A 26,492-nucleotide genomic window follows, 5' to 3' on the forward strand; every position below is an offset into this window, starting at 1 on the left:
ACTGAAGCCTTATTTGTTTGAAATAGCTTTTAATTGATTATAGAGTGGCATGTTATCTGTTCTATTGTCTGTTATTTGTTTTTATTGTATTTATGTTTATGCTATGTACAGCACATTGGCCAACAGTTGTTTTTGTTTAAAATAGTGCTTTATAAATAAAGTGACATTGACACTGTATATAATCAATTATTTGCACCTAAAAGCATGCAGGCGAACCGAAACTTGTTTAGATTTAACTGCAGAGCAATAAACTGTGTCATGTTAACTTATTTTCGGAGGAAGATGCTGCTATTTGGGAACACAGTCGTGTAAGACCACTTTGACAACAGACTTTGCTCAGGCATTTCAGATGATGGACAAAAGGATGGTTAATCCAATTATACCATCCAATCTTGCAAAGTCACGTGATTTTTTAAATATACATCAAGGAATTTATTCAGTAAATGTGTTTCCATCATAGTTTATGCACATTTTGTTATTGGATATAAAAAAAGTATCGGACTCAATGCATTTTTAGAATTTATTCGCATCTTGCCGTTTCCATAAAGCAGTTTTTTTTATGCAATATCCAAAAATGTGCATTAAAAAATAGGTGGATGGAAGCATAGCTAGTGACTGTTCCAGCTGAATGAATGATACACCGCAATTGAGTGTGTTCAAACAGATCCGCCCACGCCAGACAGTCACAGACGATAGTATGGATGCAGTCAAATTCACATCCCCTTCAATCCTCACAGATGGCAGGAACCCTGAGGCTTCCTGATCCGTGGATCCCACATAATCCAAGCCTAAATTAGTTGCCACATGGAAAACTGCCTGCTGAGAGCAGCACTCTTAATTCAAGGTATTTACTCCTGACTCCTTGGACTGGAGAGCAGAATTGTGAATTAGCATAATGATAAGAATCACCGTTCTCTCACCTCATTGGCTGAGTGCGGAGGGCCGTCTTTAGATCCTCTACCACCTTGTTTCTCATGTCCATTTCCTCTTCATCAAAGGCAAAAAGTGTCTGCATCTGAAATACAGATTTTTGTCAAACGTTTACCTTTTCGACAATGACACTGATAAAAATCATAGCAGAACAAGTGTGCTTCAAAGAAGCTTAAAAAATGTCCAGTCCAACAGCAACTTTATTTTAGCATGGTGATCATACATTGTACATGAACATTGTTAGAACTGTCAGAATACCAAGCTTTGGAATATTAGGATATTAAGATTAAGCATCAATTAATTAGGCTTAGTTTAAGCTCTCATAGTTCAAGATCTCCTTAACTTTAATTCCAAGTTCTGATGCTTCTGTACATCATTGGCTTGGTAAAATCTTATTTCGTTTGTTTAACATCATTTGACTGTTTATAGTGATATATCTGTTCTGATCTCTGACAGTAACAATTTCAAATTGAACAGCAGAGGGAAAGCTCAGTTGCCCAGTCACATGTGACAGTCTTAACAGTGTTTTATGAATGGCTGCTGGGAGCAAGTGTAATTTTAATGTGTCGACTCAGCACTAATAAAATGAGCTCATCTAATAACTAAGAGCCACCAGATTCATCCCACAATTCAGCTGCACTCATCCACATAGCATGAAGTCATGGTGCAAAGTCAGACAGAATCCATGAAGATTAAAGTATAGATAAACAGAGATATCTGCATGCAAGTATATGCAAAAAAAAACAGCTCAATCTCTCTCAAAGCCTTTATTGGTAAAGCATTTGAGATGACAATAATTAAGGAAATTTGTATTTTCATATTTTAATTCCAAAGCCGACTGGGACTTCACTGTATTATTTTCAGAAACCAAGACGATAAGCAACAAACATCTGCAAAATCAGTAGACCTGTAAATAGCGTGTGCTATCAGGGGAAGCTTACATCTGAAAGGCAGCTTAATAACATATTACAGTGCTATAAACAACATAAGGTTGATTGCATTTTGGCAGTCTATTTTGCTAGCATGAATCCACTGAAAAACTGGTAGTCTTGGGTGATGGTCACAAACAGTCAACGCAGTGTTTTCTACACAGTTTTTGCAGTGGTGGAACATTCTTGGCAGATTTCTCAGACATAATTTAGGTTTCCAAATTCTTTAGACTAATTCAAATGGATAACTTGTGGGCTTGTTGTGAGTCTTTTTGGTAATTTTAGTTGAAATAACTGGTTGTGTTCTTGGCTGAATGAGGAACACTCTATTTTGTGAATTAATCTAGACTGCAAACTCAGGTACTATATATGCCCAACACAAGACAAATACCAGACAAAGCAGTAGATCAGAATCACTAGAATCATTAAACTCGTCAAACTCAATGAAATCAGATGAAGCTTTGACTGCAGTGTCCAACCAAAACACACTGGTGTTATTTCTGTGTGTAGACAAAATGAAAAAGCTCACATTTTAGTAGCTAATCTCCATGTTATTCCACATGAACCTTAAATCATTAGAACTTTATTGAGAAAAAGTTTTCCCCACCTCATCTGGTGTCAAAATTGGGTTTCATCACAAAGGGCCCTATTGTAATGATCTGAAACACAAGTATCAAACGCAAAACGCAAGTAACTTTGTGGGCGGATCTGTTGTGTTGGCCTGAAGTCGCTACATTACTCATAGGTGTGGTTTGGGCGTAACGTGAAACAAACCAATCAGAGCGTCCTCTCACATTCCCTTTAAGAGCCGGTGCGCTTGTTCCATGGCAGATTGCTATTATAACGGCGGATTTGCCAGCGCACGCAACTTACATGATGGTAACGGTGATTTCGCAGTCTTCAGAATTTTGTTTCCTGGTTCTTGACGGACAAACCACTTTGTCAGATGTCCTTATATACCGATGTGTCTCGCCACTATTGATCAAACAGGTTTGCTCCGTCATTACTACAATTAGCCTGAATAATTTGGGTAAATGTGTAATCTAGATTTATGCCTATTTTTTATCTTCATGCACACCACAATGATCTCGTGTGATAATATTTTTCCTTGTAATTATGTATGGTTTGCGAAAAAGGGAACTGCTGCATCTGCGTCTGGGCAAGCATGCGCCCTTAAAATAGCATCTGAATAACGCGACACTGTCTTTAGACAAGGTTTTTCCTGGTTTGTGGTGGAATTGTTTTCTGAAACTGCAAAATATCACCAGGGAACGTTTGCGCCGGAACACGCCTCCTCTTTTCGCTGCACCGCCCTGCCGAGCGCAAGTTCATTCTCGAATTTACCGACGTGCGTCTGTGGAGGGAAAAGTCCGTTGTGCGTCGGGTGCAAAATAGGAATGATACATGCGTCGTTGTACAAAGTCATTTGCGCTGGGTGCAAGATAGGGCCCAAAGGGTTCAAATGTTTCGGTGCATGTAAGAAATGTAAAGGTAACAGAGTAAATACTTACAGCTGCCATGGAGTTGATGCGGTCTATGTAGTAATCAGGCCAACTGGTAGCAAGCTTGTTGGGGTCCTCTTGTTCCTAAGGCAAGAACACCAGAGAGAGTTATAATATAGTAGATTCCACATTGTATTAATTATCTAACTATGGGGGAGAAAAAACAACAACTTGGCATTGCATTCCCCCCTCAGAGGATGTCTCTTGCTTATGTCAATATAAAACCAGCCTATGACAACTGAAATTGTTTATTCCCAAACAAGTAAAGTGACTAGATCAGTGTTTACAGAGAAGACTGAAAAACTGTAATGAAATTGAGTCATGGTGCTTTGGAGCCTGAGGTCTGGGATTAGTTTTGGTTTTCTTCTGACTTGTTGTGCATGATGCTCTGGTTATTTTTAGTTAAACATTTTAGTTTTAATCACAGCAGATCATATCAAACAGTTCAGGTTAATCTGAGCCCATCTTATCTTGGTATATGTTTATCAGGTAATATAATTGCTATGCTGAACATGGACTGACTTTCCCTGCTGCTTTCCTAACTGTGGGTTGTATTATGTGATGGTTGGCTGCAAAAGTATTATTTTTAAATTAAATTTTCCAACCATTATGCTGCTTGTTTGTATCTTGCAGGAGTTTTACCTTTTAAATTTCACACGAAATGTGATGTCTTGTACAACAGAGGGACACGATATGCCTAAGATGGCAATTATCAGAAATATTTGAAGAACAGAGCTTTGTGCACTACACAACACAACACACAGCCAAGCCAGACAAAACAACAACAACAACCTAGGATGTATAACTTGCAATTAGATTTCAGCAACTCGCTTCTTTCCTCTCAGCGGAAAGTGTTCAACATCAGAGCGAAACAATGCTGGAACGCAGCACAACCGCTTGGCCTGGAGCTCGATCATGTGTTGTGTTTTTCTGATTTGTACAGAGATGTCAGTTGCAGCCAAACTGATTGTGACAATTAGATTATACAGTTGAATGAGTTTTCACATTCTTCAACCCTCAATTTCTTATCACTCACAGTCTCAATCATGTCACGTAACGTTGCTCCGAACATTAACCCTGACCAGCTCAAAAAGGTTATTAGAACGCCCTTATTTCCCTCTCTGGTACAAATGAAAAGCGGTAGAGAGAGAGATGGGGCATTCTTGGCTTAAGGTCAGCACAGTAGTGAACTGCTCTTCCTGTGTGTCAATATTTGCACTATCAATAAAAAGGAGCAATAGAGGAGGTAACGATAATAAACATTATTTTTGCCAGCAGATTCCCAGTATGGGTCAAACACAGTTTAGAGAAGAAACCCAAATACAAAGTCTAGAATAATTTTCTTTTGTTTTGTTAATCGGCATCACTGGAGTTTGTTTCCACACAGTGTTGCATTGGAATAATGGACACGTTTGGCTGCCTTTGCTCAAGAAGCTCATTCTCTCAGTGTACAATTCAATCCCACCATGACCAGGGTGACCTCTGGGGTTGTGCGTTCGCTGACATGTTTCTCCATCTCTCCGATTTCTGTGGTTTTGTTTGAACACCGTTTCATCTTTCAGATTGCGCTCATGAGTGTTTATGGAGATTTGGAGCATTTTTGGCTGAACTCAAAGACTTCTCTGAGGGTCCAGCTGTCAAAATGTGAATATGATGACACAGTTATCCAAACAGGAAACAGATAAATGTTTGTGAAGGGTGTGCACTCTGCAACCTTATACACAAACAACTGGTATGCCGTTTACAAACCATCACTCTCAAAAGGGTTGACTTTGTGCCAAATTGCCATGTAAAATATATTTTTTTTCTTTCATAAATCTTGCGTGTCTGTTATACTGCCAAGCTGAATGTAAACATCAAGCGTAGCGTTAGTTCTGGCAGGTCACGTTAGTCAAGCTCGCATCAGTGACTCTCAGCTGATCCACGTCAACCTATAGGAATAAGTCGCCCATCACCGTATACATATATCATCACAGGGGAATGAGCGTTTCTCAGGAGCGAATTACCCTCCTCCCTCCCCAGCTCCGCCTGTCTCCAGTCAGGATTTGGCATTCTGATTCCCACTTGAATAAGAATAAATTCTCGAATTATGTTGTACTTTAAAATCTTGAATTAAATATATTTGCATACATTCATGTTGGTTCTGTTCCGTTCACCTTAAGGGGGGTTATTGCTGCTTTTATCCAAGCTAGGCTCACCCAGAAAGGAACCATACCGCCAATCCAAACTGTATGCTAATTGTCAATCATATTTGACGATAGTGGTCCTGACAGAACTGACATCTCTGTACATATCAGAAAGTTTAGTTGTAATTTCCAGCAAATAAGAAGTGCTTCATGATGAATCAAAGAAACAGAGGACAGATACGTCTATAGATAATTATATGGTTAGTGGATTGCATCTAAAAGGATGGCTTTTGCACTCAGGTCCCTTTATTAGTGTGGAAAAAAGCCTCCAAGTCGGGTGGAGAAAAAAAGTAGGCTACAGGATATTGAATTTTTTATAGATTGCATAATCGGAATGTATCCTTAAGGTAAAAAAGATTATGAGAGTTTGAGAACAATGCAAACACATGTTTAACCTTTAAACTTTTATTGGTATGCCAACGATATTAGCTTTATTATTTGGTGGATCTGTTCCTTATTACCTCGAAGAGTGACAGCTCAGGGCAGGAGCTCAACAAGATGTAGAGATGAAATGGACATTTGCAAATGCTTTCCTTGGAACCTCAGGCAGGTACAGCATTGGCTGTTCTAGCCGTCTCCAAATAATAATAATAGCCTACATATAATACATTAACAGTGGATATATATAAAAAAAAAAAAAACTTCACATCCCTTTAAAACAGCTGGTTTTTGTGATGTAAAAAAATAAACAAAGATAAGTCACGTCAGAATTTTTGCATGTTTATTACAACCTATGCAATGTCCCTGAAAACCTAAAATGTAAAATTTCAGAGAAAAAACTAACACAGTTGAAGCACCCATTGATTTCATTACAGCACTCAGTCTGTTTGGATGGGAGTCTATTAGCTTGGCACATCTTGACTTGGGAATATTTTCCCACTCTTCTTTGCAAAAACATTCCAGACCTGTTAAAGGGATGGTTCACCCAAAAATGAAAATTCTGTCATTAATTACTCGCCCTCATGTTGTTTCAAACCCGTAAGACTTTCGTTCATCTTCAGAACACAAATAAAGATATTTTTGATGAAATCTGAGAGCATTCTGTCCCAATAAAAGGCAGTCTTACTCTTATCTGTGTGACCATAAATGACAGATTATTTTAAGTCGTTTCTGCTGTTATAACGAGACAAAATCATTTGGCATTGTGCCGATTTGTGTCGTGGTATATCACTACAGTCCAGTGATGAAATATGTGTGTCCTGGAAATGGGAAGCCTATTTGACAGCCTCCCTTACCGGTTTTCTCTTTGTCAGTTTTGGAGTTCTTGATAATGTCACAGTTGTGCCATACTTTATTGTATTCAACTCGTTGATGAATGTCTTCAATGCCTTGGAAATCTTATAATTATTGCATTTTTTTAGCTCACAGCTACATATACCATTCAACGATCCCCTTTATGCTTTGTAAGCTCTTTGCGGCCCATGGCTGTTGTAGTAGCATGTGTAACCGGCCATACTCGACCCACTCGAACAGGCGTCTCCAGCATGGGAGAAGAACATAACAAGAAGACTAAAGAAGACCGCAGCCTCCAGCGTCAGACACTAGCGCGCCTGTTGAGGACAGGGGAGTTACTAGCAAAACACTATACTAGCGGGCCTTCGTTACACGTGCAACAGAAACATGTCAGAATCACCTCAGGTGAAGACAGGAACTATTTCACATCAGCTTGATGATTAGATTTAAACAAAGCCGCATAACCTGCTATAAAAGGATAATTTTTATGTTTTTATTTTGCATATTTTTTCTCTGAAAAAATTTGTTTTTTAGTGGCATTGCATAGATTAAAGATACAAATGGTCTGATATTATTTATATTTGTCCTTTTTCACATCACAAAAAAAAACAGTTGTTTTAACGGGGGGTGTAGACTTTTTATATCCATTGTAAGTAAAGGTAAACACTGGAGGTAGAAAATATATCGATTCAATGTTCAGTATTACTAAAATCTGTATCCTTCATTAATAAGACAATCACAGATTTCACTCTGAATCGGAATCGGATTTATTTATAGTTGGAAACCAGAGCAATGTGATTATGGTTCTACTTCATTAAGGTCCATGTCAGTGACTTAGGCTACAGGTATGTTCACTCTGTCAGTCCAAATCCGTTTATTTGTGTAACCTATTGGAATCTGATCTAAAATAATTGACGTCCACATTGTTTATCGCAACGGTTCAGATCTGATTTGTGTGTCCATGCCGCTGTTTCGTTTTCCGGAATTTTTTCTATGGCAATGATGTTGCGTTGGTATGCCTACTCCAAAAACAACAGGCACAACATGATGGCGTTTACAATACAGATGTAACCAGATGCATGTACATTATCCCTTACATGTAAGTTAAGTGAGAGTGCATTTATGAAGTTGTAATTTTGCGATGTGTCTTTGATCCGCTACACCGACACAGAGCTCTGACACAGTTCGAACAGTCTGCACAAGCTCAACAGTATGTTATGTGACTTGAGAACAGAACTAAATCTGTGGGCCAAACAAGTATCTGTTCCTTCAATAACAGTTTGCCTCTCCAGAATCTTCCAGCTAAATCACATTAGCAAACAGAGTTCTGCCTGTCCCGAAGCCAGCACAGTAATTGGCCTTGTTTTTTAGATCTAGACAAACATCTTTCCAGAATCTCGATGGGTTGTCCTCTTTTCTACCCTGCCAATATATACAGAGATTTAATTTCCAATGCAAAAATAAATTGTTGTATTTTAGAATGATTTATCCAGATCTACTTCTCTCCAGTTAAATTCCAGTCAAGGATGTTTAAAGTCAACCTAAAACTAATGTTGTGAACACTACACTGTTGTAGTACACTACAGCATTTGTTAGCACAACATACTATTCTTATTTCACTTGTTGTTGTTTTTTAAGGCAATCGGTTTGAATGTTTTCTTTTTTGTTTTGTTTTTTAATTAAGGTTAACTAATTAGATTTTACAGGGCAGTTTTCTATAGAAGACTACCTTATACAAGGTTTAACATGTTCCTTGTTTCAGCCTCTGAGAGATACTGACTCTTAAAAACATTTTGTTATTGGCCCGGACATCTTTCAAAAAGATTGGAGATTTGCAGGCTTTATCTGTGAGCTTCTTTTTTTTTTTTTTAGATCTTATTGCGACCAAGGTTAGGATATAACAAAGGTTGCTTCCACTTCAAAGTTGTTGTGTTGCAATCTTTTCTCCTCTGCACTTTGAGTCACAGGGGAATGAGAGATTGCAATGGCTGCTGGTATTGGTATTCAAGCACACTTTACTAGAGGTGTTGCTGCTTCACAAGTGTGCATCTTTAAAAGATATTTGTGTGGCAGCAGTCTGAGCTTTTTCACATACTTTTATTAGAATTTACAATCTGGATGTTTATGTATTAATTTTTTGTCAGTCTGTGCAAATATACTTTTCACAGGCTGATAAACTGGCAGTCACTTCGTATTATGGCACAGTGGTATAGTGTTCCCAAAGCGTCAGCTACTGACACAGCATCTCATTCCCTACTCAGGGAACCAAGGTGACCTATACGCATCTGAGATATTTCTCATTGAAAGCACTTCTCATTGACTTACTGACTGTGTTGCAATAAAGAAACTAAAGGGTGCATTAGCTATCTGCATGAATGGCATGAGTGAACGTATACACAAGCAGCAGAATTAGACATCTTGGTGGTGAAAACAGTGGGATTTGTCGCATGGTACTGTAAGAACCAGTACAATACCACATTACAGTAAAATACCTTAGTTTATATGGCATTCTGGGAAATTTTGATTGAGCAAGATTATTTTACAGTATATTTTAGTGTTCCTGTCGCCTTGCTGGTGGATTTCTGGAAGTGCTGTACTTTTATTTAATTATTATCAGTTACTTTTATTATACAACTCAAGTAAATTATCTAAGGGTTTATTTCAACCAAACCAGAGTTGGAATAGTGAAAAGACAAACCAAGATGGTTTTGGTGAGTTTTATTTTGTTTCTATCTGGCTTTATTGTGTTTTACGATGATAAAATTACTGTATTTGTCAATGGAGTCTGGTGCGTTTGAGGAGAGCGATAAAATGCTGTTTGCGTTTAAACAAAAAGGATCTTATGATTAACAAAAATGTCTATCTCTGTCAAAGGGATCCTTTCCATAATGTTGTCCAATTCGAGCCTGTCAGTGGCAAAAACAAGCACTTTGAGTAGACATATATTGACGGTGCACAAAGGCTCAAATTACGACTGCAGTGGATGCGGTCAATACTGGACCAATTTCAATTAGTCGCTTAGATACAAAAACATGTGAAAACAATGTCCAGGTTGAAAAATACAGAAGTTTCCCTTACAATGTAAATGGGTGATTTGTGGTTAGAGAGCTTGTCTTTTGGTACCAGTTTCACCATTGCTGTTCAGTTGTGGTCATTAGTAAGGGGTCCGAGCTTGTCCGAACAGGTTGTACTGCCAGACAGGGAGTGAGCAGGAAGACCAGGAGGGTGGTGTGGAGGAAGATGGTGATCGTTAACCCACATGTCAACAGCTTCATTCAGACCTTGATGGAGTTTGAATGGAAAACTTCAGACTACGGGCCAATGGCCTGTTTTCCACCACCCATATACCCTACAGTTAGTATCATTTTTAAGATAAGTCAAGTTCACTCTTAGGACAATGATTCTTAACCCAGTCCTAACCCAGTAACAAACACAGTACTAAAATGTTTTTGAGTTTTTGACAGTTTAAATGAATTGACTGAATAAAAATAGTTTTGACAAGAACATCGTTTAGATTGCCTTTGAATTTTTAATTTTTCTTTCTTAATTATAATAGTATTACAATATTAGTAACTATATAATTATATACTATACTAACTATAATTATAATATTATTATTATTAGTGTTTATTCTAATTAGGAATATTTACCAGTAATGTATTAATATAGATATTATAGTACACTACAGTATAATACAATAGTTATAAATTACTGTTCTGTATACTGTAAATTGCATTACAGTGCACTTACTGTAAGCCAAAATACAGCAACTTGGCATCTCTGCTGCAAGTAACTGTGTAATTACACAATGAATTGTTTCCAGTGTGCACAGATATTCACTTGATAGTCTTTAAGTGCAGGGAACCTCAGAGGAACAGCTTCAACTTCTCTCTCCCATCTTGATTCATTCAAGTCTCTCTTTCGAAGTAATTTCTCTAAACACATAGCCTTGCTTGTTCCATTTACATTGCTGTGCATTTTAAGCAGGCCATGTGGTGGGCTTCTATGGCAATTCTCCATTACTGCAGACATGAATGAGCTTTTTGTTTGATCTCACAACTTGTTTTCCAAGACGTCTGTTGCTTGGTTCTGGTTCCTGTTTCCTGGATTTGGTTTGAGCATTTCTTTCCCCACTTCTAACCTTCAGCTCTGACTGAGAGGAAGTAATTTTTGAGCGCAGCAGCATTGAGAGAACCTCAACTGCTGACAACTTTGTTCCAGAAACTTTGTTACAATAACTACAAATCCTCACATAGCCACATCCCACTTTACCAATAATTCCACCTCCCAAACCCAGGCCAAGTGTCCAGAGCTCCAGGTGCAAGCATGGATCCAAACTTTCTACAAGGCTTTGTAGATACAATGGAAACTAAACTGTAACAGTCAATGAAGACCACGCTGCCAGACCGGAGCTACAGTGGTTGTCGTTCACTCCGCAGGCCCTTTCAAAACAATAGCACTTCCATAAAAACATAACCTGGAAATGGCTAAAGCCAATTCATTTAAATCTGTATTCCACTGAGGCTTCTGAAAGCAGTCAATGTCTTCTCTTTCTCTCTGTAATCAGGGAGAAAGGGAGTAATATCCTGAAAGTGGCTGACCACAGACATGGGTTTCAAAAGGATGGTGTCTAGAGGAGGAAGGGAGAGGCTGTGTGTGTGTGTGTGTGTGTGTGTGTGTGTGTGTGTGTGTGTGTGTGTGTGTGTGTGTGTGTGTGTGTGTGTGTGTGTGTGTGTGTGTGATACTGTAAGTGTGGTAGAATTTTTGGCCGGAGGATTCAAAGAAGCTGTAGTTTTCCAACATTCATTGCAAAGGCTTTGTCTCACAATTAAATGTTTACAATTCTGAATCTATGAAAAATTAAAGCACTTCCTTGCAAAGAATGCTAAACCTTTCTATAGTCGGTGACTAACAAAATAAAAAAAAATAGCCAGAGACGTTTAGTCTTTTTTAGCAAACTGCTAAAGAAAACCTTAAATGATTAATGATGTTGTGAAGGACTCACCTTCTTCTTGCTGCAATAGATCTGCCATTTCTTCTCGTCAGGCAAAGCAAACATGGCTTCCCTGTTCTTGTCTGTGAGATCCAATTCATCCTGAAGAAAGGAAAAGACACGACAACTGAGCCACACTTAACCTCATATATCTTAAAAAGCATGGTGATCGATATAATGCCAGCCCTATTCATTTATCACTGTGTGTGTTGTAATCGTTACAGCATTAAAATAAAACAGGTGTACATGTGTATTTGGAGTACATTCAGGTGTGTGTGTAGAGTGTGTAAGCTAAAGAGAAAGCGTGTAATGACCTCAACTTTACATATTGTAAAAAAACAGAGGATTAGTTCTCATGTCACTTGCCGTGGATTTTCAACTATTTCCAATCCAGTGTTATAGTGTGAAACTCACATAGCCTTAAGTGTGTGAATGCCATTTAATTAGAATAAGAAAATATCTAATCATATTAATGAAGCAATAGGCAGCACAAGCTAAGAAACGTATGCATTAATACATTTACTACTACATTAATACATTTCCACCTGATGGAGTTTTGGTTCCTTGCCACTGTCGCCTTTTTCCACCTTTGTTGCCATTGGCTTGGCTTGTTTAGTTGGGGCCATCAAATTTAACATTTAATTTAATATTCAACAATAATATTGATCTGCCTGCATTGACACTATTATACAAACTGAGCTGGACGATGACATCATGGTTTACTCCAGAGTGGCGATATATACATATATACTGTATATATATACCATGAACCAAATTAATAACTTTTTTAAAACAAAAATGAAACATCCCTGATGCTATTTTCGACCACAGTTTTGTGGTTCAGGGTCACATATAAGGTTAAATATGATCACAAATTATATGTATTGTTAATAATTACACACTGCATGATACATTTCATTCTATTATTCTATTAATTAAATTTTTCAATAGAATTATGTTTCAGGAATTGAGTTTAAAAGGCACTGACAAATCTATTCACAATCGTGCAAATTCTCTATAGAGCCATGGGCATACAATAATAGTGAGAGAGGGAACCAGGAAAAAAGGCAGGGTTAAAATGAGGGAGGTGCAGGAAAGACTTCGTGAGGGAAAGATTTGGAGATGGTCAAAATGGAAGGAAGTCATATGTGGCCCACAGAGGACTGACAGGAAGCGGTTTCAGCCAGCAGTGACCAAGCGGAGAGCATCAAGCATCATACAAAAGAAAGAAAGAACAACTTAAGAGGAATAGTTAGTCTAAATATGAAAAACGCAAAATGTACCATAAAAGCAGGCCTGATGTTAATGATGTTAAACCTAATTGTTTTTTGTGTGTCTCATTTTTGACAACAAAAATATAATTGTATCAATATTTAAATATATAATATATACAATATTTAAAGTACATGACAGGTTATGATGAAGGATAACATACAGCTTTTGAAGAGTAGCATTCCAGTGCATGGGTTTCTACGGACTACTTTCCATTATGAAAATGAGCACTCTGAAAATTCAAAAGATCTCTTTTATGTTTTATTGAAAAATAATCAGTGATTCAGGGTTTGGACAACACAAGTGTTAGTGATGATGGATTTAGGTATTTTGGGGTTCACTATTCCTATAAGGGCAATACATGTGTAATTCCAACTGAAACACCCTCAATAATATGCAATTTTGCCTCTAAATTAATACTCCATTAAGGATGAGTCTCACTAGCACTCGAGTAAATCAGACGTTCCTAAACTGGCAGAAACAATCTCTCACAATGACAGCACAAACCAAACCTTATTCGTCAAACATTTCCTCTACTGACCCCCTCCCTTCTCATCCAGATCTAATCAGCTGATTCACGATGCGCGGACAGAAAGGTTGACTGAGGACACTGAGGTGGCAGCATTAGTCAGGAAGCTCATTGGCCGATCCCACCACACCCAGAGCTCTCAGCCACGGAAATGAGGAAGAAACACATCTCTGACCTCTCCACTGAAGGAAGGCTAGGCAGCCGAAAGAAGGGAAAGGGCTGTACCGTTATTATGCCATGTTATTCTGTAATCTTCAATCATTATTTTATTTAAAATAAAATAAAAACTGTCTGACTAATCAGGGATCTGCAAAGGATGTGTATTCAAGAATTAACTAAGCAATATTATAATATATGGCAAGCCGGGTGGGGCCGAGAGCCGTGGGAACGGAGCGAGTGCTAATGAGTGTCACACCACACCAGTCTCGAGTCTCACGGAGGATAAAAGGAGGAGTGATGACGGTTCACGGTTGAGAGAGGACCAGGCCTGGACTTTATGTTGTGTTTTATTATGTTTTTATGCGTCAGTCGTCCGTGAGGGGCTGTCGCTTTACTTTCGTTTTGTTGTTCGTTTAAACTTTACGTTGATCGTTCGCCGGTTCCCGCTTTCTCCTTCCCTCATCAACAAACTTTGTTACACAATATTAATTAGGGCTCTGTTGTTTCCGAATACCAGCACGGCTGTGATTCGCCGGCAGCACGTGGCCACAAGTAATGTGGTCGTGCTGATATTAGGACCATTGTCATTAAAAGCATAAATGTGATATTACATTACTATGTTCAAACAAAACCAAAGCAGGATTAACCGAAGCTGGTCTCTGAGCAACACACAGTAGGTATGTTTTATTAATGTGTTTTTGAACAACCCAGATGATTCAGTGAAGCTCATAAACCACAGACTGACAGCCTGTCTGGAACGCCACAAACACAGACAAGCGGAATGATACAAAACTTTTTTAACACTTCTTGGCCCACCAAAATCGTATAAAAGATTCATTTAAATTAAGTGTCATTCATTTTAAAGAAACTTGAGGAACATGTTAATGGTCAATGTGATGAACTAAACTTGTGTCTCCTAGGACTGTGTGAACTTTAGGGAACCTGACTTCATACATCCACTCACAATCAGTAGGTTAAGACCAGTAGTTTTAAAAAATGTACAAAAATTGATAAGTAAAATTAGAGTTATTTAAAAATAACGCAATAAACAAGTGGCATCTGATTGGGCATTCGGGCATTTTAAGTGTGGCGATTTCCAACACGCTATATATTGTTAGAATGAATACTTGTTCTCTGTTACCTGGGCCGAGAAAAATCAAGTTTATTTGTCAAAAGAGCTAGCTTTTATGAAAACTAAAGATTATACTTCCGCATTTTTGTTTCTCTGCCCACGGACGGTCGGATCAACAGAGAGTTTTCAACAGAACAGTTAGGCACAGGCATAAAACACTTCGTGGTCATCCAGTTTGAAATGTTAACTACAAACACAGAGGTTTTTCAGATTATCCGTCACAACGCTCTCTCCATATTTATGATTCCTTGCAGTCTTTAGCCACTGCCTACAATATGCAAAAACAAAGTTTGCAAAGCAGTATTTCCTACTAAAGCAAGGTAGTATTTGACTCTGGTAAGCGTATCTAGCAGACTGCAGACTGGTGGGAGTGGTCTTGAACGGCAACATGCTCAGTGCATTATGGGTGTTGAAGTTTTCCTACTGTAGGTATTTTACACAAGGGAAGACAACGGCCTTTTTTATTTTTCTCTAGTCAGGTGGCACCGATTTCCTTTTTTCCCCACCGTTCTATTGCAAAGGCAGACAAGTTTTATTGAAAGCCCATTTCACCAGTGATAAAGTACTCGTTTAAGTGACGGCACATCAGTTAAATTCTATATTAATGCATCAATTACTGCATCTTGTTATTGACAGCGTCTTCAGACATATACAATCTTTCTCTGTGCATTGATTTGTGTTTCATGTTTTTTCTCCCTCAAAACTTTGTGGCTTGTCAGGTTTCTCTTTTTCTCTGATGGCAGGGACACACTTCATCTGTTCATTCATCTGCTCATGCATCTGCTCATGCATCTGCTCATTTCTGCCATCAGCTTTAATGTCAGTCCACCTCAGGGATTAGCTGACCTGTGTCATGTCCTCACATAACTCATTACTACAGCTGGCCCATGTGCAGATTTCTTTTAAAAGTAAACACATGAGTGAAGAAACACACACATGCACACAAGCACAGTGCACTCAAACACAAGACAATGTGCCAGTGACAGAACCACAACTTTCTGATAAATTCCACGTGTTTGCAAAGAGGCTGTTGTATCCAAATGTGTAAGCCATTTACTGAAGTCTTAAACATGATCATTATCACATTTTTTCTGAACGCACACAACCACGTGCGTGAGGTCGTGAGTTGCACGAGTTGCTGATTGATTGCTTCCACTCAAGCCTGTCGTGTGATCTATCCCCATCATGAAGCGATCAATCAGAAGGAAATTACTCCAGTCTCGCTTACAGCTCGTATCTGCATGGAGGGGTTGCTTACACGTTTACTCTATAGGCATGCGTGCAGTCAGAGACAAAGACTGTTTGAAAAAGGCCAAAGCTGTTAACAGTTGGAAGATTTTCTTCTTTTCAAACCTGATTCTGCAGCAAATGGCTCTCAAATCCTCAGATTAGAGAGCTATTGTGAAAATAGACAACAGATATACAAGTCAGCTATGTTTGCTATTTAGCTGCAGTATGTAACTTTTTTGGGTTAAACAATTTTTTAAAAATCTGTTTAGAACAAGTATAGTAAAGACAGTAATCAGTGTTCAAAACAGTCTCCCTTTCTTGTACCCCGATTCGCAAAATGTATTTATAATTTGAGCAGTCGGGTCCGATTTCACGGGAAATGTTAGTTTGAGGTTATTTCATTACAACACGTCCGTATACAGAAAGAAGACGACCCGGCTATGATATGGCATATATACTGAGGATGCAGTTGCTTAGAATTTAAAAAGTATCATCTAGATCTAGAATATCTGGGGAATCACCTGTTGACAAAACTAAGAAAAGTCAAACTGCTAAGAGCAAGCAGTCAAAAAGGGAAAGTGACAGAGCCCGTGCTAAAATGAGAATACAGTACATATCGGCATGGCTTTTCAGAGGTGGCGACAACTTTGAGATCTGAAGGGATTAATATGACTGAGCAATCCTTAGATTTAAAAAACAAACAAAAACTAATTTACATTTTAATTTGGTCCGAACAAAAAAAAGCAGATATGTTACTAAGTAGTAGGTTTTACTTCTTATTCTCATGGTAATGTACATTGACAGATCCTCTCTGATGTGTTGATCACATTCATCAGCGGAGCAGTGTCGAAGCACAACCCGTGTAAAAAATAACTCTCCAAGTAACTTGCAATATTATTTTCAAACAGAGATGGTGATAGAGAGGCAAAAGGTTTGTGTTGCAGCTTTAAGTTGACAAGTAAATGTATCTTAACATGCTGAAGTTATGGAAAGGAAGGTAGTTGTGTTGGGGAACTTTACTTTAAAAAGCAACATTTTTTTGTTTGTTTTTGTGTTCTTGTTGCGCACAAGACCTACATTAATGTTATGGGGTGGAAGAGTTGTTTTTTTTGTCAGTAATTAAATCAATTAAATAGAACGAACATCTGAAATTATGATGGAAATTCAAAAAGTAACTTTTTACACTAACTCCGCCCACCATTGTCTGACTGAGCCAGACAAAATTACAAAAGAAATCCTGCTGATAGCAGTGGCATGGAGATCAAGTTGATACATATTTAGAAATGAAGTGCCTAATGGGTATTTAGTAGCGGGAATAAAGTGTTTAACAGGTAGGGTTAGGCGTAGGTGTAGGGGTGGGCTTTAATACACCGATGTGCAAACAGTATCTGCCAATATTTACGCGGTGTAAACAGCATCTAACTACTATTTACACTTAGTGCAAAGATAATACTGTTATTTTCACTTTATTGTAAATAGCACCAAACTCTATTTGCACTCGGTGTAAATATCCGCTGCCTATTTATTTTACCACCAATCAGCAAACCTACTACAGGTTTATACATATTAAATATAAACCAAAATATATTCACGTATGTGCAAAAAAACTGTTTTCCAAAAAACTGTTAATCCTGTCAACAGTGACCCAGTTCTGTCAGGTTTCTTCCAGCTTCCTGTGAGAGAATATTTAGCATATTATTGCAACAAGTGCATGATTTGACATATTTCTCATATATGGAAAACACTGTCACTTGGGTATTTGTTTGGTCTTTGGAGAACAGGGACAAGTCTTGCTCCACATGCGTTGCAGCCATTTACATGTCAGGCAGAGCAGGGCATGTTTGTTCATTTGTTTGTTTAAATGGATAGGGATAACCCATAGTGAAAGAATGGTGCATGGCAGCAGTCTGCTTTTTTCAGTAAAACCAATGATATTATATTATATATTTTTCTTTTTGTATCAAGCTTGAGGCTGCTGTGATTTACCTAACAGCTCCCATATGTTGGGCATGTTTTGACTCCAAATGATGAGCTGCTTTATTTATTTCCTTTCCACAATCTGTTTTTAGCTCAAATACAGGGCGGAGAAAGACAGAAAAGGAGCCAGACAGAAAAAGAGAGACAGACAGAAAAATAAAATTAATTCTCCTTTTGTGGTCCATAAAAGAAAGAAGGGCATGCAGTATTAGACCAACACCAGTGTGAGTAAATGATGACTTCATTTTCATTTTAGGGTGAACTATCCCTATAACTGGATGTTTAAGTCATTTAAAGATTACATGCCCTACTTTGTTCATTAAACTGTATTATTCAAGATGCTCCAAACCACTGTTGTTTGGCAGCAGCCGAGATCAGTATTGAATTTGCTTCACTGAACTTGTAAGATTGCCCGAACCTCAATAATGCAAGTCAGCATCAATGTCTAACATCAGTTTGGATCACTTGTAGAAAAGTTGATCATACATTTGAGGAAACTATGCAAAGTCACCGAGACACAGATTGCGCCTCAAATTTTCCACTTATGTGTTGCATTATGGATTCCTTGAATGAATCTAGAAGTAAATTAAACAGATTTCAGGGCAAAAACCACGACCAGCAGACTAGCCAGCAGATACTAACCACTAATTCAGAGAAGCGGGCATGCAGTTCTTCCTCGGGGGGCATGGGCGCACTGAACTCCAGCAGCTGCAGCGGGACACTGTCTTTCAGGTTGATCTCAGGAGGTTCACTGCTACTGAAGCAGCACAGAAAGCCCAGGGCGGGCCGCGTGCGCTTCCGGGGAGGCATCCTCTCCAATCCGGAGGAGCCGACAACCAGGGAGCCAAGAGTCTGCTATCTACGGGGCATGATCTGAAAGAGAGAAAAAAGAGCCAATCAGGATTTAATTAGAACCACACAAAACGGCCATGTTAATGAGCACTGAATGAGCACTGTGCCACTGTTTGTACTGTATTTTGTTTTATTTTTTATTCTAAACTGTTTTAATTATTCTTATTTATTTTGATTATTTTAATTTCTTCTATGTAAAGCACTTTGAATTACTATTGTGTATGAAATGTGCTATATAAATAAACCTGCCTTGCCTTGCCTTAAGGTAGCTAATGAAATACCCGTAATCATACAGCACCACCAAGGCTTGACATTAACACCCGCCAAATGCAGGTGGATTTCAGCAGTGGCGTGTAACGCAGTCACTCCTACTAGCCACTTTAGCAGCTTGCATTTTATATATAATATATACACTTTACAATTGTAGTCTTTTAAAAAGGCATCTGAAATAATAAACTAGTGAAAAGTAGTGTTACTTTGAAATATCTGAAACTCTTCCGCAGGATACACAATACCAGCAGCGCATTCTCTCTAATCTCTCCGACTGCGAGTTGCACACAAACCCGCCTCACTCGACTCGTTTTATTTGCTCCAGATGAATATTGTTGGTGTTACAGGGCTTGAATTTCAGCGTGGGATTTTGCGTATATTTCGCATAATTTTACTCATTCCTGCAGATTTTGTGCTCACACCCAAAGTGCCGCCTCTTAGTACTAAATTGAGTTTGTTTTGCGTATTGCACGTAAACAGTAATAAATACACAAAACAATGTCAAAATGCTGGTATTGCAGAGTATTCAAATAAACACGTTATGTTTTGTGAACGTAAACAGTTTAGAAAGAAAATGCATGTGTAACAGTGTAATGGATCAGTGCGTCAGGTCTTAAAGGGACAGCAGCCTAATAAACCTGCTGCCAAATCATGAGATAATATTAAAAATACCTATATGGCAGTTTTTCCCCATGGTATAGATGTCAAATTTGTGGCCTGTGAAAATGCTGGGTGGCTAGTAATCACCACAGTGGCAGGTGAGAAAAAAAAGGTTAATGTAAAGCCCTGAATACCACTAACCAAATTGTTTAAATGCATTGAAAAACATTAAAGACAAACAACAAGAAACTGAATAAATAGAAATGGAACCCAAAAAAAAAATTTCTCAAGCATGTTGAGAGTTTAGAATAGACCTCCGTACTGCCCGATATGTTCTTCCCTTCATTAATGTACCTCACTGATATTGGATCTAAAGCAGTTTCACAGCAGTCCGGCAGCTTTAATTTCTCAGCATCAGAATGGGAACATCAATGAAAGACAGAGGCTGTTCTAGAGGCTGAAACCCTTCAGCTGTGTGGAGTGGCCATAAAGGAGCTGGGACTCTGCAAAGCAACAACTCTCATCCCTCTCCAGCGCTTCTTCGGTCCGTGTGGGCACAGAGAATGGAACCTCCTGGCACCTCTCTGGATGTGCTGGCATAACCCCCAGGGCGCTACAAAGACCTCTCTGTTTCCAGGCTACAATGATCGCCAATGGCAAAAGAGAGGGAAAGCGAGGGAGAGCATGAGTAATTGCCATAAGAGGCGGCCGTACCCATCACACTCACCGGAACGGAGAAAACACAAGAGGGAAACAGGCCCAGCGTTCTTAGACTCACTGTTCTCACAAGTACGTCCACCATATTCAGAATGGTAGTGGTTTCCATTAAGCTTACCAAAAAAAATGTGACACGGAAATGAAAGTGTCAGTCTGGTTTATTTCAGATTATTTCTCAAACCCTAGAAGACAGGTGCAAGTCTAGGCCCTGCTGCAAACACCAACACGGTGTGACATAATCTAGTAGCTCTAACTAGCTTGTCCAAGATGACCGGCCAGATTAAAACCAGGCCCGCTTGAGCAGGTCAACCATCTAGACCAGCCCAAATTGGCTAAAAACCATGTAAACCAAAAGCAGGTTGATGCAGACAGAACACAACTATTAATATAAATACTACTAATCCTACTTGTATACTCAGACAGTGTGTCCTACTTTGTATCTAAAGTACTACAGCAAAATTAGTTGATATGGAAAAAAAATGTGTTTTTGTTAAATTCGCTTAAATGTGATGTGAGAGGAGGACTTAAAGAAAGACTAGTTGCCACTAAATAAACGAAACAATTAAAATCTCATCTTCTAGACTGCCACTAACATACAACAACAAACAAACATAACTTGTTTTTTTTAATGAATCAGTCAACAACACAAATCACACTGATCCTAGACTAATACAATAATTGTTAGGCTAATTATTAAGGAATATTATGTAAAATTTAAATTCATTATGATTTCCATCCCTAGGAAGTATATCAAGCTCCCCTAAAGCCCATCAATAATGTATCATCAGTTCTAAACGGGAAATCACATCACTACATAACCATCAAGTAATTTTTTTATAGCTTCTACATAAATTCTTCATGCAGTTTGCTTACAGCCCTCAAATAAATGCCTATTTTACTGCAGTATAGAACAGCAGCAAAGGCTTTAATCTGCGTACATTAAAGGAAGCAGAGACTGAAGATCGGTCTCTAAACATGTTAAACATCTAATAGAGTGGTACTGCCAATGTACTTTAAAGATATTAACCCTTTTCTTAATAAAGCAACAACATTCTGAATATATAAACGCAGCAAAGACAAACACAACTTTTATCTTTAACACCGAGATAAGTTTAGGACCTAACTTTAATAATTTAGTGTGATGTCAAGTCTCAGATGCTCATGAGGATGGTGAGGAGGGACATTTGTGCAGCGAGAAAAACCAAATCATTTACATTATGAGGTTCAATTATGAGATGCTGCCTACATATGCAGTAGAACGGCAGCTCACAGAAGAAAAAAGGAGACTGGCTCTTGCAAATGAAAGACAGGACTTCCATTTCTACAGCTTCCATATTAAACAATAGTTTTTTCCTCCATTAATTTTTCAGAGAGTAGTCTCCTCCTCATACCATCTCTAGCGGCAGTCGCATAATAATCTACATGCTGTGTCTCATGCAAGGTAGGGCATGAAGGGTAAACTATGAGAGCAGTGGTGTATAAAGAGAGACAGGGAAAGAGTCAGACAGAGATGAGGAGGAGGAGAAGGAGGAGGAGGTGGTGGTGGTGGGGGGATGTTGGCATTTCTCATTCAGCTCATGACTACATCCACATCATCCTGTGTGCTGCTGGAAGTAGCTCAGTGGAGGAGAGGAGGAGTGTTTTCCCTCACACACACACACACTGCTCCACTGGTTTCTATCTCCTGCATTATTTTTTATTGCTTGTGTGATCAGCAGCATCGGTCTCAGGCAGAATTATTTTTATTTTTTTCTTAAATCAGATAATCACATTAAATAACATACCAATAAACAAAACATCCATATTCCTTCTCAACTAAAATTAGTTAGTGAAATAACTATTTAAACTGACGTGTCTTAAAAATTGTACAGTCAAAACAAAATAAAAATGTTCCTGCTTTCAACAACACAGAATAGACCAGGTCAGTTACTTATTATTGGGACCATTATTGGTATATGCTTAAGTAACATCACTATTATTTGTGTGCATACTTCGGTTAGTATCTTCAACCTAAGTATTAAACTTTGGTATCTTATCCTACACCATTTATGCTACAGACACAAATGATACCTCAAATACCAAAGTATATAGTACTATAACTTTTTACAAGTGATCAGACTTATGCTTTTCATTTGCCATATAGCCATATACTAAAAAGTATCTATCTATCTATCTAAAAAGTAAAACTATCCCCTATACTTACATTGAAATAAGGTTTCCTTTTAATAGGTTTACTCAACGTTGTGTCAGTAGCTGACGCTCTAGGGACAGACTCTAGATGTGACAATTGTCTGAAGCCCATATAGAAACACAGCAACTAGTTGCCTGATCACGCGGACGCCTCCTCACCAACACTTCATAAGGTGCCCACGCCATCAGTCCTCAAATTTCTTATTCTTCTTTTTTTTTCCTGCTTTTGTTCTTTACAGATCTTAATAATTCGTTTTCGATATCTTGAAATCAGCCATTCTCAGCGTGTCACTAATCCTCGGTAAATTCATTAACTAACCATTTAGAAATGTTGCCGTCTAAAAAAAAAATGTAACTTCTTCCCGAGGCTCTCCATGAGTGTCCGACTCCGGTTCGAACATTTAAGGCCAACACCTACTGACAATTTCTGACATTTTGGTAGCTTGAAATTCTCCAGTTTTGCTGTTGCTGGAGTGTCTGAGGCATGAGCTGTAAAGGCTCCGCCCTCTTCTGGAAAGGGGGAGGGGAGTAACATCTCATTTTCATTTAAAGGTACACACACGAAAATAGCGTGTTTTTGCTCACACCCTAACGCTGGAGTCCTTCAGCCTGTACAGACACACAAACTCGCTGTCTAAACTAGACAGCCTTTCCTTATTCATTTGTCCTGTTGTGAGAAGTAGCATATGGAGTAAGTAAAAAATAAAACTGGGCATCTGTCTACTGTCCATATCCAGTGTAGTCAGCGTTTTCTATGTGCTTTTGACGTGAGGCATCACACCGCTCGCATCTGGTGTAATTTTCAATAATGTTTATAATCTTCCCCAACATCTTAATATTTGTGAAAACTAGTTTAAAAGTTGCAGTTAGGCTACCTCTCTCTTTCCTCATGTCACTTCTGTGTGTGTTGTAGAGGCGGTGAAATGCAAATATCGGTCTCAGTGTGACACCACAAATGGACAGAAATATTAATCATTCTGGCAGCTTGGTTTTATTTATTTTTTGCATTAAGGAGGATTTTTTAATGTCTGAAACTAAAAGTATTTGTTTATAGTATAATGACTTCTTATTTGTCAAAAGATAAAATAACTTTGTGTTTTGGGGTGTGTTTGCGTCTCTTGTGGAGTCCGATCAGAGCCGGACTATTATCTCAGGTTCGGGGAGAAGTATGGCATCACAAGTAATTGCAATTTGGACCAGTGCTGGAGATCCTACAGGAACATGTCTCTGTCAGAGTGGGCCTGGTGACTCTTAAAGTTCACTTGTCTTCCGTTTTATGTGTGGGATGAGATGGATGAGAACGTCCTGTCCCATTTATGTTCCTTCCTGGGACTATCTGTGGTCCTGGAAGGCTTCACACGGGCTCCGTTCATGAAGTTGAAGTCATTCCCTTAGATACACGCATTTCTGACTCTAAAGTTGGTTGATGGCCTTAACGTAGCCTACCTAAAATGTATTTGTAATTTTCAGGCCTTGTTGGTGAGTGCATCCTGTATGGATTTTACTCCTGGTTCAGCAAAAGTCTTTTTGCGACTTAAGATAATCTGTGAGGGGATTGAAGATTTACAACGACCACACGAGCCTGTGGTGTAAATCGGATCAGTCAATTATTTGTGTGTAGCTCATGGCTACAAAGCAAAAGATTTTACATTGGGTATAAGACGCAGCGCTGAGTGAGCCTATGGTAGGCGACCTCAGCAATATTGAAAGACAAAAATATCATAGAGACATGGATGAAGGATCTTTTGACCAGTGCAATTAAACAACCAACCAGAATACACTCCAGCAACCCCTTAGCAATGTACCAAAAACAGCATTGTGGCGATGAGTTTAGCACAATGATAAACTCTTTCTTTCTGCTGCTGTTACACATGCAGACGCCTCTCTCACATCATTTTATCTCTCCTCCAAATAATTGTATGTTCTCTCTATAAAGACAGAGCCTGGGCCTTATGTAATGCTACCCCACACGTTTCCCCCAGAATTCATTTCATAATGTTCTCACAATAAACCCAAGGGAACTCCAAGGAATCTTTGGCATTCCAAAACGCCTCTGTCACAGTGGCCAAATGGAATCTTTTCATTTTCTTTCTATTACTCTCTCTTTCTCTCCCTGTTTTTACAAGTAATATCAGAGAGGTTGTCCTTTCCTGAGGGCCCCCATCTGATCTCCAAAGCCAGTATAGCCACTCGTTCCCAGTGTCTGAGGAAAAAATAGAGCAACAACAGACAAAGCCCAACTGGAATAAATATATTATGTTATGGGAGTGAAAATAAGAACAGTTTTTAATTAAGTACAAACAAGATAACTGGGACAATTCACAAACTACACATTAAAAGGAAATACTTTGCTTGCTTGCTTACTTTAGAGTAAAGCAATACAGTACAGTAGCATCAGGACATAGCCGGTCTTACAAAATTGTACAACAGCTAAATGAACTTACAATAACTAAAATTCAGTACTTAGCCTAACCTTTATACATTTAAAAACAGCTGTGTGATGTTCACGGCAATGAACTTTTCTTCAGCTGAAAAGGTTCACTTTGCTAATGTATACAGCATATCTTCATTTGATGTGCACTCACAAATAAAGGACACTGCACTCACACTGTACATGCACTGTGTCTGTTTATATATTGATTTTGATTTTCAGCATGAGTGTTATCGACCACGATTATGCATTCTTACATGTCAGCCAATTTGGAGGATGGTGTAATGAATAAATCAAACTTCCCCAGAATCTCACAATCAAGTTCATCTCTGGTCCTCTCATGACTCAAAGAAACCAGTTCACTTCAGCATTAGTTCAGTGGAAACTGATGATTACACTTCTGCATTTTTCCAAGCTCTTGTATCATTTGTGTCTGTAAGTGCATCAACCTTCTGCACCTATGAAGAGATGTTATGTTTTTACATTTTTAAATAAACCAATAAAAATGGCCAATGAAACTTGAAAGCCAGTGTTCACCATGCTTTTTCATTGTATGTTTTGACGTCATGATAAATCTTGTTTTCCACCGGGAAAAGTCATGCTAACCAGTCTTGCATTGTACAAGGTAGAGTAAATCATTTTAAATTTAAAAACATTCTTAAAAAAAGCATGCATGTAACTTTTATGTCTTCATATTAATTGAGAAACTACAAAATCTGTACTTTTGTCTTCTCCTCCCTATCTTGTACACCAATCTTGTTTTCTCATTCATAGATATTCTTTGACACTTTCTCTGCTGCCACGCATATTATTCGTGTATCATAAGTAGAGTCCCTTCACATCACCCACGTGAATGATATGCTTTACATCTTTCAACTGCAATAAAAATGTAGGCTTTCTTACCGGTTTGGTTGAAGCCTGTAACATTTCAAACAGAAAGCAATTCTGTATTTGCACACACTAAAAGAGATTTTAAGAGGTTGTGGTTTTTGTTGTGCAAATCTTCTCTACATAATTTGATTAAATGTTACTTTATAATGTAAATGGCATTGCAGCTCACTTCAAAACATGATAGTTTTAATGAGTTCTATAAAATGGCTTTATTTCCATTGAAGTGAATGCTTTGAGACCAAATCAAATCAAATCTTATTTATAAAGCACATTTAAAATCAGCCTTGGTTGGCCAAACTGCTGTACAGAAAAGTAACCCAACAAACAAAACAGAGCAAGAAACATAAAAGTTACGGTTTATTAAAAGCACAAGAGAGAAAAAAAAAAAACATTTTTAGCAAGGATTTAAATTCAGTTAATGTGGAAGCTGTTTTAACAAGTAGTTGTAGGTTATTCCACAGCTTAGGGC

At 38.3% G+C, this 26,492-nt stretch overlaps 1 protein-coding gene across 3 annotated transcripts in view; it reads right to left on the reverse strand.

Moving 5' to 3' along the window:
* daam2 (dishevelled associated activator of morphogenesis 2) overlaps positions 1-26,492 on the reverse strand; it is an 80,657-nt gene that overhangs the window by 36,540 nt on the left and 17,625 nt on the right. For all 3 annotated transcript variants that reach the window (XM_079632336.1, XM_079632337.1, XM_079632335.1), the window contains exons 2-5: positions 18,715-18,945; positions 11,786-11,875; positions 3,371-3,445; positions 921-1,015 (exon numbers count right to left, since the gene is read on the reverse strand). In XM_079632336.1, coding sequence (XP_079488462.1) covers positions 921-1,015; positions 3,371-3,445; positions 11,786-11,875; positions 18,715-18,882 — 428 coding nt within the window. In that variant the 5' untranslated portion in view covers positions 18,883-18,945. The remainder of the gene's footprint in view (positions 1-920; positions 1,016-3,370; positions 3,446-11,785; positions 11,876-18,714; positions 18,946-26,492) is intronic.

The sequence above is a fragment of the Phoxinus phoxinus genome (genome assembly GCF_949152265.1).
Source record: "Phoxinus phoxinus genome assembly, chromosome: 13".
In the NCBI taxonomy this organism is placed as follows: domain Eukaryota; kingdom Metazoa; phylum Chordata; class Actinopteri; order Cypriniformes; family Leuciscidae; genus Phoxinus; species Phoxinus phoxinus.